Here is a 12,578-nt window from a genome sequence, read left to right on the forward strand (position 1 = left end):
ACTAAAAATGTACGGAAATCAAGCGCCCTCTTGCAAATTTGTCCTGATCCCAATATGGTAAAATCTCATTTCTGGCCTCATTTATAACTTTAATCTCTGGACAAGTCAAAGGATTCCTAATTTTAGGTTTTAAAATAAAGATATCTAGAAAACTAATTTCAATTTTAAATGGCTTTATTGAGAACAAAGTTTTGTTTTTTTGCAAGAAACAATCAAACTCCAAGTGATTTCAATTCTAATGAACTGTCTTCTTATGAAACTCCGTAGGGAGAAGGGGCAGAAAATCCTTTAGTTGGGACACACTAGAGGCCATCCTGGCATTCTGCAATTCCTTGATCACCCAGTGCCCCATCACCAGCTCTGTTGAGGCATTAATCAGGTTAGGCCCTGTTCTTTGCTGAAACAGTTGCTAGGCTGTAATTACCATTTAGGGAAGCTCTGGGAATGCTAATTAACTCTAACATAATGTCAACATTTAAAAGAAAGAAGGTATCATTTAACAGGGATTGAACACTGCTATTTCTGATGGTAGAAATGCAGAAAGGGAAGGACAGACTGGTTTATTTTGAAGGTATCTCAAGCCCTTTTCACATTTCAGCTTTTCCTGAAGGACTTATAGACTGATTTACAGGTAATCCTCAGTTAATAGTTATTGGGACTGAGAACTCCATTGTTAAGTGCCGTGGACATGAAGCTTGACATCATGTGACTATAACCATTTATGACAGTAATGCCTCCAGCGGCTGTTAAGTGTGATTTCATGTGATTACTATCTGTGGCCTCCTGTTGGCTTCCTCATTGCTTCTGCTTCTTGGAAACTGGCAGTGAAGGTCACAAATCACAATGGTGGGACTGTAGCGCACTGCAACTATTATAATTGTGAGTCAGCTGCTGAATGCTTGAATTATGATCAATGTGACTGCTGTGACAGTCACAACTTTATGGGCCAGCCAAGTCTCCTTGTTCAGCGCCTTCGTAATTTCAAATGGTTGCTGAATGAATGGTCATTAACCAAAGATTACCTCTTCTTAAAAGACAGTTACTCAGAAAAGGAGAGAATGATTTCATTGATGTTTTCAAAACACAAGAACATCTTCATTAAAATACGTGATCCAGATTCCCACTTACGAACTATTTGGGGTTCACAATAAAGGGTCAGTGTAATGGATAGTTCAGCACTGCACAAATTATGACAAAGGTAGTGATGGACAGAGTTACTAGCACCTCCACATTTTTCTGTCAGTGGAAGGAAATGCATCCTAGGGAATTTGACAAAGTGCTTATTATAACACTTTGAGACTGTTGGTTAAACAAGGTTTTGCAGTGGTGATTACAATAATTACTTCAAAGGATTTTAAAGATAACATTTGTAAGATCCTTCCTTCCCAAGAATCCTAGTGAAGAGGATCCTGTAGCTGCCATATGGTTAGCCACACGCATCTGCTTCATTTGAGGGCAACATCTCATGGATTGAAACTGAAGGCCTGCTGTGCTTTGAGTTAACTGGCTTTCAATTACTACACACAGATTAGAAATGCTAATCTAATCACCCCCAGGAGCATTTGTTCTTCATCACTGGGGCTCAGTCTGCTAGCTATCTATTTATTTACTCTTCTAGAGCCAGCAAAGAGCTTATTATAATGCAAGAAGCTGGCAATTGTTTAATAATGTGACCGTTTGGGATTTGATTTCCAATACCTCAGCTTACTTAATGGACGGCTAGCTCTCAATGGAAGCACCCTGACCACAAATGTAGCAAAGGTCAAGCCTCTTCCCCAGAACTACGTTAAAGAATATTTTTTTTATCTTGCTTAAGCAGGAGCTATATATGCACAATTGGGCATCTCCTACATCAGTCAAAACAAATTTCTATCCCTCATTTCCAAGCAAAGTATAGTCGCAAAGCAAAGTTTCATTTCCCTTTATCTAAATTTAGTGAAGCAATGAGCCCTAGACTTTATGTTAACAAGTTTTTGTTCCTCCTCATTTTCCCAATCCATGGCTGCTATGCAAAGTACGCAGTGACTCCACCCTTATGTTACTCACATTACTGTCCTGAATTGATCTCAACTTTTAAAAAGAAACAGGAACATGGATTTCAAAATCCAAAATAAAATGCTGAACAACAGCTGTGCCAAATGGTAAATAAACCACAAAATAAAACCAAGGAGGCAAACTATCAGAAGTACAGATATGATTAGAAAGATATTAAAAATGATTAGAAAAAGATATATAATTGAATTTAGACAGGTATGAGATAATTAAAAACAAAGTTGAGAAAACTAAGGGAGGAGAAAAATTATGGTGAAAATGTCAAAATAGCAATAAGATATGGAATAGAACACAAAGACGAATATGAAATTGAGTTTGTGTCTGTATGGTGAAGTGATAACCTGGGATCATGCTATTCTCAAAAAAAGATGCTTATTTGTATTATGTTTCATGAAAGCCCAAATAAAATTTAGATAGATAGATAGAGAGATAGAGAGATAGATATATAGATATATGGTATTCAGCTTTGTTCAGGTATTTTCCCACGTCATTGTAGTTGTGCTTTTAAAGTTGTAGCTAACATATAAGTACCCGCGAAAACTTAAGAATATATGACTTATGACCTGTCCTTCTTTGCATTCCTCCTCATAACCATGAGAAAATATAAGTGCTTTTAGTTCAACAAATACCATTACAATATTTGACTTACAGCCACAATTGAGCCCAAAATGTATGTTGCTAAGACAGTTGCTAACTGAATTTTGCCCCATTTTACAAGCTTTCTTGCTACAGTTGTTAAGTGAATCACTGTAGTTGTTAAGCTACTAACATGGTTGTTAAGTGAATCTAGCTTCCCCATTGACTTTGCTCGTCAAAAGGTTGCAAAAGGTTGATTACATGACATTGCAACCATCACACATAAACCAGTAGCCAAGCATCTGAATCTTGATCATGTAACCCTGGGATGCTGCATTGGTGGCCTGCACCACGGCAGGGGGAGGCCTGTTTTTCACCCTCCCCCAGGCTCCCGAGGCTTTTCTCGATCCTCCAGGAGGGCGAAAACTGCCTCCCCAGACTCTGGAGACTTTCTGGAGGCCAGAAACAGGGCCTGTTTTCGGCCTTCCAGAGCTTCCGGAAGGCCCATTTTTGGCCCTCCTGGAGCCTCCACGCAGGCCCTGTACTTACCTAGGATCCAAAACGGGCCGTGTGAGGACTCCTGGAAGGGGTGAGGTGGGGTGGGCAGGGCTAGCCAGGGGTGGGATTTTCCAGTTCGCCAAACCGGCCATAAAATTAGCTACCGGTATCAGCCCACCCCTGGATTTATCCTATGTATCTTAAGGGGTGAAAACACTCAATGGTTTGCGGACTAGACTAAGGCACTCATTGAGCAAAGGAGTAAGTTCTGGCTTGTCTGAACTATGATGGAAGGATTGATATTGCTCAGTTTTTGCTCTTTCGCTGATCAACAGAGAGATGAGACAGTTATTCCTTCTCTCCCTCAGCTCTATGAGTCACGTTAAGAGACAGGGCCCCATTCTCCAGAACTGACAGTTCAGGTGAGGTGAGATGTGCCCACTTTCCACCAACAAACTGTACAGATGCTCAAAGGAGGGAACACCTCCTACAAGACTGTCACTTTATCTCAGCTTTCCTGCTAAGAAAGATGCTGTCTCCTTAACACAGGGAAAATACTTTTTGATTGCTATGTACATTTTCTCTCCAAAAGCATTTTTAAAAAAGACATGTGATTATCTACACAAACGTACACATGAATTACGTAGCCCAATCTAGAACTGAAAATTTGTCAATAACAAAAGGTTTAAGCAGCCTCTGTTGTTGCTTTGGTCAAAATTGCCCCTTCATCAAGCTTCTTTTCTTTAAATAATAATAATAAATGTAAAAAATTTAAAAAATAATGCCAAAGCTTTATTTCCATTTGCAATGAAAATAAAAATAAAGAGACCCTTAATTAAAATAATCAACTGCAAAGAACTTCACCAACAAAGAAGTAATTCATCAGCTGTGCTAGACAGGAAGCAAATAAAGCTTTTAAAAGCACAGTAGCTCTAAAAAGCTTCAGTAATGTTTAACCAATTCCAATGGCCCATATGTATGTATGTATGTATGTACACACACACACACACACACACACACACACACCCTCCAATCACTTTTAAAGGTTTGAACAGCTTTGAAAACTCTTTAATAAACATTGTACAACAACTACAACACTGATAACAGCAGAACAAACTTAAGCACAATTCATTTCTTTATTGTGGCTCCCTCTGTGAATAAAAGATTGAGAAGGAAGCCAACTGTCCTGGTAAGAATGGACTGTGAGCACATCATATTTTAAAAGTATAAACTTTCTGGGGGGGAAATATTTTGGGGAAAAAAGCACCATTCTACAGCAGCCACATCTGTGTATAGGTGCATCCATATCAGAGGTGGGTATTCAGCAGGTTCTGACCAGTTCTGGAGAACCGGTAGCGGAAATTTTGAGTAGTTCAGAGAACCAGCAAATCCCGCCTCTGACTGGAGATTTTACAGTATCCTTCCCCTGCAACGCCCACCAAGCCACATCTACAGAACCGGTAGTAAAAAAATTTGAATCCCACCACGGATGCATATGTGCCCTTGAGTCAGTCTTTGATAACTCTGGTGACCGCCTGGAAAATTTTCTTGATAATATTTTTGAAAATGGTCTGCCATTGTCCTTTCCCTAGGGCTCAGAGAGAGTGACTGGCCCGAAGCCACTCTGTACTCACCTCCGTTTTCATGCAATTTTCCCCGGTATATCTTGTCTTCTACCACATCAGTCCAATAGAGGGAGCTCTGATTCAGATGAAAGTCCAAGGCAATGGTGTTTCTCAAGCCAGGCACTAAGACGCTGTAATCTCCCTTGTGTAAGTCAATACGCCGGATCTCATGGCGATTGGAGAAGATGATGAAAGGCTTAAACGGGTCTAAAAATGGAGAGAGGAATGTTGATTGCTGCTGCTATTATATTTTTCCTGATCTTCAAACCCAGGAGCATCTCTCTTGAGAGGGCTCCCGCAGCAAACACTTTCATTTGAAGGAAGATTTGGAACGAATTACCTTTCTGACGTCTGAGTTTTAAAATCATTTTTGCCTTTTCAATTCTATTCATCTCTGTTCTGCCAAGACAGTCAGGGCTGGGATTTTAATGAACATAACCACTGCCATAAATCGTTATAAATTATTAATAATAATCTCCGAAATATGGACAAGGGCTCCTTATCCCAGTACTTATTCATGTCACAAGGTAATCTGTGGACGATGATTCCCACAGGCAAAGGTCCAAAGCTCTAGCATGAGCCTCCCCTTCTTCATGTAAGAGGGAATGAATGCTATGCTGCAACTGAACAACATTGCATCTTTTTAAAATTCTCCCTCTTCCAGCCTTCCCTGGAGCCCTGCGAACAGAACTGTCTTTCTTTTGCCTGCCAGCGGCAACATGGCAGAATGAGGCACATCCCTAAAGGACAGGAACACTGCTGTGTTTCTTGACTGCCGGAAAACACCAAGCTGGATTTCCCCTCCCTTCCTGCTAACTTTTGGTCTCTTTCCCATTCAGTTTCCCGCTTTTGGTCTCTTTCCCATTCAGTTTTCCAAAAAGGCAAGAACCTTAGACTGACGTACGACTCTTCTCACATACAAAACAGATTATTCAAGGGACCTAGTCCACACTCCATCCGTCATTACGATTTTGGCCTTGCTATTTTTCCAGAGGGATGGAATAGGGAGGAGAGGTATCTGTGGATTGGGTATCCTGCAGAAAAAGCCCCAGTGAGCTCCATGTAGTCCCCTGCCCTTTTCTTCTAAAGATGTCCTCTTCTAAAGCTTTTCTTCATAGCATACTTTTTACCATTTGAGCCAAATTCTGGATGCAGTCCAGCACTCAGGTTTTGGATCAGTTCTTCATTAAAGTGAATCTTCTCAGTTCATCCTATTATTCCCCATAAGGGGCTCATATAGGAGACATATATTCTTGTGAAAGCATCTCTGGCCTACAGTTTCACAAGCAATTCATTTTAAACCGACAAGAATAGTAGAAGAATCACAGTGAATCCACCCCACATGCCCCCAAGAATCAACCCCTCAACCTATTATGAGAAGTGACGTCTTCGAGAACAAAGCCAAGACTCCTTGTAACACCTGTTTAGACCCTCTACATAAATCTGTAGGGAAGAGTGTCAAGAGGAATTTTTTTTCTGATGACCAAAGCCAGATGTTTAGCGATTATTGTCCAGAAGGGGAATATTTTGATGAAGAGAAACAAAGGACGTATCTCTTCCTCAACTCTGAAAAGAGCTGTGCATCCAAACTGACTGAAGTACTGGCCAGAATACTCTTTAAAGCAATCTTCCTCCAGATGAAGGGATGATTTTACATATTATAAAGTAACGGTTGTGGGTGAATGTTCTTTTAAAAACATATTTCTAAAAAGATCAAGTATGATTCTGATGAACAGATATTTAAAAGCATGTGCTTACACAAATACAAGCCAAGATGGTTTTATTTCTAAGATGCTAAGAGCACGCTTGTCATTTTATGGGTGAAGTGTTATCCCATTTAATTTATATTTGCTAACTTAATACACTGTGCAGGCCCACTTCTTCATAGATTTTGAAAACCGGATCTCCACTACCGCTGCCTTTCAATGAGTCCAATACATCGCTCTGAAGCAGACAAAACTCACTGAGGACTTACCCAAACTGCGGCAGCTCTCACCATCGGACTCCAGCATCCATCCTTCATAGCAAGAGCACTTCACGTTGTACTTGAACTGCTCACACTTTTGACTACACTTGAGGCGCTTGGCACAGTAGCTCTGGATCTGGCAGGTCTTGTTATCGGCACCAAGCTCCATTCCTAGGGGGCACGAGCAGGCAATGCCCTCACCTGGTGCTACTGTACAGTTGTGGCTGCAGCCCCCGTTGCTCAGAGAGCAAAGATCTGGATGACATCAGAAAGAGCACAGAAAACGATGGGGAGAAATTCAAGCTACTGGCTCAAATTGTCCACAAACAATTGCTGAATACCATTTCCCAGCGAAAACAAGCTCCCTACCACTTCACAACCACAATGAACCTTTGGGTCCAATTTCTCAGTCCTCCAATGAATTAACTGATGTCTCTTGCATTCCATGTACAAAAGCAAGTCCCTCGAAATTTACTACCATGAGGATGGAATAAGCATCTTCCACTGCACATTTATTTGTAAGTAAGAGTTTAAATAATAATCCCTCGTCCAAAAATTGTTTCCTACTACTCATTCCACAGCATCAATGGCCTCATTTTGACTAATGAGAGCAACGGTCTTGAACTTTCTAACTCATTAAACTGTGTAATATCCAAACAATTCACTCACTGTTTACTAGCAAGATTTATAGGCCTCCATATTAGCTTTAACTATGATGTTTGCCTTGTTTCTTCAAACGGATTAAAACAGTATCTATTCATGCTCATACATTAGGCATAAACAAGCAAACAAGGCCTATCCAATATTTACATCTCCTGCAATATATTTTTGTGGCTATCACTTTTCACAAGAGATGAACAAGATGTCCTTAACTTAGGAAAAAATGGAGGTTAACTCCTCAGCAGTCTTTAAAATATGCAGTGGCCTAGAGCTATATTCACCAGGGATTCTGGGAGCTATTCTCCAAAGTTCCTGAGAAGACAGTAAGTTGGAAAAGATCATTTAGAGAAAGGACAACATTGACATAAGACCGAATAATTTGTTCCTTGTTCCTGACACTCACCACACAGTTGCCCTTCATCAGACCCATCCCCGCAGTCATCATTTCCATCACACAGTTTCTCAGGAGGGAGGCAGATAGATGTTGTATTGGCACATGTGTGGGAGGGTGGCTTGCACACCAAAGACTCACAATTCTCTTCATCAGAATTGTCCTCACAATCATTGTCTCCATCGCATACCCAAGCTTTGCTGATACACCGTGCTGGAAAGGAATGGAGACAAAATGAAGAGCACTTAATCTTTTTAACATATACATGATATTATATAATTTTTAAAATTCCTTAAGAAACACAAATGAGAAAGGTGGAAAAAGAAAATCTAGAATTTCCTCTAAATGTATACTGGGGAGGCAGTGTCTTGTTCTCTTTTTGAGGACTGATTCCCACACCCTTTTTTTAACCATATATTCCCCAATTGGGCTCCTTTAACTCACAAAGCAGTAATCAGGAAATCAGAGAAGAAAAAGAGTATAAAACAAAAATAAAATCTCGGGAGTAGGTCCAGCTGTAATCTTCACAATTTCTCGAACAGCAACGTATTGTTTTCTTACATCCCACTCTCCTCTGCTTCCAAGAAGAACAAGCACGCTGAAAAAGCTCTCAGAACTACAGAATTCTGTTTCTCTGGGTTAGTAAAAGATTCTAAGGGCCAAAGAATAAACAAGGTCATATACACCAGCTGTTGTTTGACCTGTATTGCGTAATACAAAGAAGTCAACTGGTGTGTGGCTTTTGTTTGTCAAGTGACCTATGTGATGTGCATGTTTTGGTATGCACACAACTACTCTTGTTCAGGGACAGTATTGCAGCAATTATGATAATACAAAATAATATAAACTTTGAAGAGAATGAGAAGTACATAATTCATGTTAGATTTTTTTATTTAAAAATGAGAAATGTGGAGCTTCTTGTTGAGTTACTTCTTTAACAAAACTGGGGACAGAGGAAAAATATCTTGAGTGTAGGCAAATACTTCTTTTCCAATAAAGGAGAATATTTGTAGGGTTGAAATGTGATGTCTTTGGTGTTCTCTGAGCTTGGTTGTTTTCTTGCAGACTAGGCAACATTGTCAGTGCTAGCAAGAAAACAACCAAGCTAAGAGAGCTCCAAAGGCCCCACAGATATTTCTTTTATTTAGATCTTCTTCGTTCACAATTAGGACAATGAGACCTTGCAAATCACAGTGAACCACACACAGCTTGGGCCAAGCTTCAGTAATTACATTTTTATCTCAACTTTTTTTTTTTAAATAAACAGTTGCTGCCATAATAAACATGTGTGAGCAAAAATGGCTGAAGGGTAATTATACTGGGTAATGTGGAACTTCATCACAGTCCAGCACCCAGAAGATGGAATCTGTGACATTCTGTTGATTCCCATGTGATATCTCTTTTAATTAAAGATTATCCAAATCTGTAAGATTACACGAAATCTGCCACAATTTTAGAAGCCAATGCCAAAAAACTTGCTATATCGCTATTCTCATGTGATATCTCTTTTAATTTAGGTTTATTAATGCTCATACCAGCACAACAAAGGTCCATTGTCTGAAAAGGCTGCTATTCATTACATCACACTTATTTTTAATAAGTTCTGAACACCACTGAGTTTTTACATTAAAGCGGGCTAGATGTGCGCAATAATCTAACTGCATCTTTCATCCCTATAATGCAATGCAATTTACCAGAATCCTTGCAGCCAAACTTCACATTTGGATCACAGACATGAGTGACACCCTCACAGTTCTTCTCATCACTAGAGTCCATGCAGTCAGTGTCGCCATCGCAGTGCCAGCGCATGGGAATGCAGAGGGCATCCAGTCGGCATTGGAACTCATCTGTATGGCAGCCTCCAGGCGGGCGGGTAGCTGCAGGAGGAAGAAAGGAGATAGCATGTTAAATTGGGGCAGTACTGATGACTAGAGCTGGACACTATCAAAGCACTGCTAAAAGGAAAAAAACCTTGCATGGCATATCAGGGTAGAGATGCTCTATCAAATGGACATGGTTTTCAGACATGCCATATTAATTTTCACCACTTTTTGTACCCATGTAGGAAGCCACACATTAGATTAGGTTTGTATGTGATCTGAAGGTACACATCATTAGCACCTTTATTCTTTAGCCTGATCAGATTACCGCCTGATTGCAGTGGAATTAACTAGTGCCTCCTTTTCCCCATAGGAAAGATGAATCTATTAGAACACTCTGTCCCAGACGCTAAATGGATCTTTTGGTTTCCAGAGGGCACATGGGAGATTAATCCAGAAATGCCACAACAATTCCAGACCAACATCCATAACCAGGGGAAAAGAAAGCATTTCCTGGTACATAAGTGGGTTTATGAGGCCTAGTGCTGCAAATTTTTCAACAATATCTTGCATTTTGTACCAATGAAAAATAATTCAAACTTCACATATCATCTTCTTTGAATGACCCCATAATCCCTTGTGGGGTGGGGTCCGGGCAACTGAATGGAGCTGAGTGTTTACTGGCTGGGTGCCCTTCCTGTCACCAATGCGGAGTTTTGTTCAGCAGATATATTCTCATGGAGCCCAGAGAGAGAAATATTTGCTACTACCTAGGATCAAACTCACAGCCTCCTGATTGCAAGGCGAGAGCTTCACCTCCAGGCCACCGCACCAGTCAATTCAAACCTCACATATGCTATGGGTAAAATATTTTCAGATACATATTTCTACAGATCTGTACATCTTCTATGGAAAAGCCACAAATGACCCTGAAGTCATTTTTGTTCACTGAACACTACTGTAAGAACAACCCTACTTTTTAACTTTCACCTTACTACTATACATTTTAAAATACAGACCACAAAACCCACCAATAATGTATTCAAAATGAAAAAAAGAGGATAAATCTTAAAATGGGACAATAGACAGAAAGCTTTAATGGAGCAGAGTGTTATCTGCTCCGTGTAGCATTTTTTTCAGGGCAGATGTTAGAGGTTGCTGGTGCCATGTAGAAGCCATTCCAAACATGCATTATTCTCACCCAGATTGGTGCAGTTGGCATGAGTCTCATCACTGTAGTCCCCGCAGTCATTGTCCCCATCGCAGGTCCAATGGACAGGAATGCAGCGCCCGCTGTTGCATTTGAACTGGTTGCTGGAGCAAGAATGGCTGCAGCCAGCTTCATCACTGTTGTCCCCACAGTCGTTGTCTGGAAACAAGAAATGGGGGAGAAGGGCAGTCTATAGGGTTCTAGGGAGCAAACACAACCCTTCCATGCATTCCCCCACCCCATTCCTCTTCTGAGCTAGATGCAGACTTCCTTTAGCTGATAGGCTGCTAGAAAGTCGAGAAGGCAGCAATGCATCCACTGTCTTGGGTTACCCACTTCCCCAAAGCCTGCATAAATGGTACCTTTCTACCCCATGCATATTGTAGCCAAACATGCTTATGTGCTTATGCATTGCCCCAAGAGCTTTTACCACTAAAGAAGCCACTAAACAATAATAACAGCAACAAGAATAGCAACAAAATTTATAAAGAAAACACAGAAACTGCATAGATCATCACATGCACCATGGGGGAAGGAGAGTGGGTGAAGTGAAAGGAATCTATCACATTATTGGATTCCGGGATCAATTCAATGTGTGTATTTCTTGAAATTCAAAACAATGCCCATCCGTACATAGGCATCTCTGCACATGTGCACTATCCTGGATCTGGGAAGTTCTTGTTTCTTTGAAATGTCTGTTTCTGAGTAAGAACAGACACTGATAGAGAAAATAATTTATAGATTATTTATTTAGCAGTTAGCAATTTATGGATAAGTGTGCTGATGAATCAAGTTATTACTATTTATCTTTGCATTGTTGGGTTTTATTTTGCCTTTAGCAAAACTAGTGAACAAGACTGCTCCTGCTACTACTTGGTTTTGGCAACTTGCATTGCTCTTGAGCTTACTGGACCTTTTCCAAACAGAGAGATTCAAAAGAAGCATTCTTTTTAACTCAATTAGCTTTATCGGCACATCTAATCTGATGCACTGTTGTTTCAAATGCTATGGAAGCCATGAAATAGAAATAGCACTTAGACTTATATATCGCTTTATAGTACCTTACAGCCCTCTCTAAGTGGTTTACAAAGTCAGTATATTGCCCCCAACAATCTGTGTGCTCATTTTACCAATCTTGGAAGGATGGAAAGTTGAGTCAACCTTGAGCTGGTCAAGATCGAACTCCTAGCAGTGGGCAGAGTTAGCCTGCAGTACTGCATTCTAACCACTGCACCTTGCAACAGCTCCTTCTAAGGCAGGGGTGGGCAACTATGGCCCTTTTATGAATTATGGACTTCAACTCCCAGAATTCCTGAGCAAGCCATGCTAGTTCAGGAATTTTGGGAGTTGAAGTCCACAAGTCATAAAGGGGCCATAGTTGCCCACCTCTGTTCTAAGGCAAGGGTCTTCAAGCTTGGCAAGTTTAAGACTTGTGGACTTCAACTCCCAGAATTCCTGAGCTAACATGACTAGAGGAGGAATTCTGGGAATTGAACTCCACAAGTCTTAAAGCTGTCAAGTTTGAAGACCCCTGTTCTATGCAAAGATATTTCAAACCACACCTCCTCCAAATCGTAAGAGTCTATTTTCTTAACCTTCCCACAACTTGTTCTAGGAGGTTCTGGATGCTGTCTATAGGCATCCTTGCTGAGAAGCAAGGGACTGGTATATGTTTGAACACATATACATATGGCATATGTTTCTGGCTCAGGAGTTCCTTTTAAGTTAGAAACCCTTTGGACCTTAAGGCAAAAAGCAGCAACATTGTCTGGCGGCCTTC

The 12,578-nt window shown here is 40.5% G+C and overlaps 1 protein-coding gene across 3 annotated transcripts in view; it reads right to left on the bottom strand.

The window, feature by feature from the left end:
* LRP1 (LDL receptor related protein 1) overlaps positions 1 to 12,578 on the bottom strand; it is a 311,480-nt gene that overhangs the window by 93,439 nt on the left and 205,463 nt on the right. For all 3 annotated transcript variants that reach the window (XM_087925459.1, XM_026713764.2, XM_026713763.2), the window contains 5 exons: positions 10,790 to 10,957; positions 9,463 to 9,645; positions 7,781 to 7,981; positions 6,727 to 6,972; positions 4,761 to 4,958 (listed from right to left, as the gene is read on the bottom strand). In XM_087925459.1, coding sequence (XP_087781585.1) covers positions 4,761 to 4,958; positions 6,727 to 6,972; positions 7,781 to 7,981; positions 9,463 to 9,645; positions 10,790 to 10,957 — 996 coding nt within the window. The remainder of the gene's footprint in view (positions 1 to 4,760; positions 4,959 to 6,726; positions 6,973 to 7,780; positions 7,982 to 9,462; positions 9,646 to 10,789; positions 10,958 to 12,578) is intronic.

The sequence above is a fragment of the Pseudonaja textilis genome, chromosome 2, assembly GCF_049901715.1.
Source record: "Pseudonaja textilis isolate UNSWEBS1 chromosome 2, rPseTex1.2, whole genome shotgun sequence".
Lineage (NCBI taxonomy): Eukaryota > Metazoa > Chordata > Lepidosauria > Squamata > Elapidae > Pseudonaja > Pseudonaja textilis.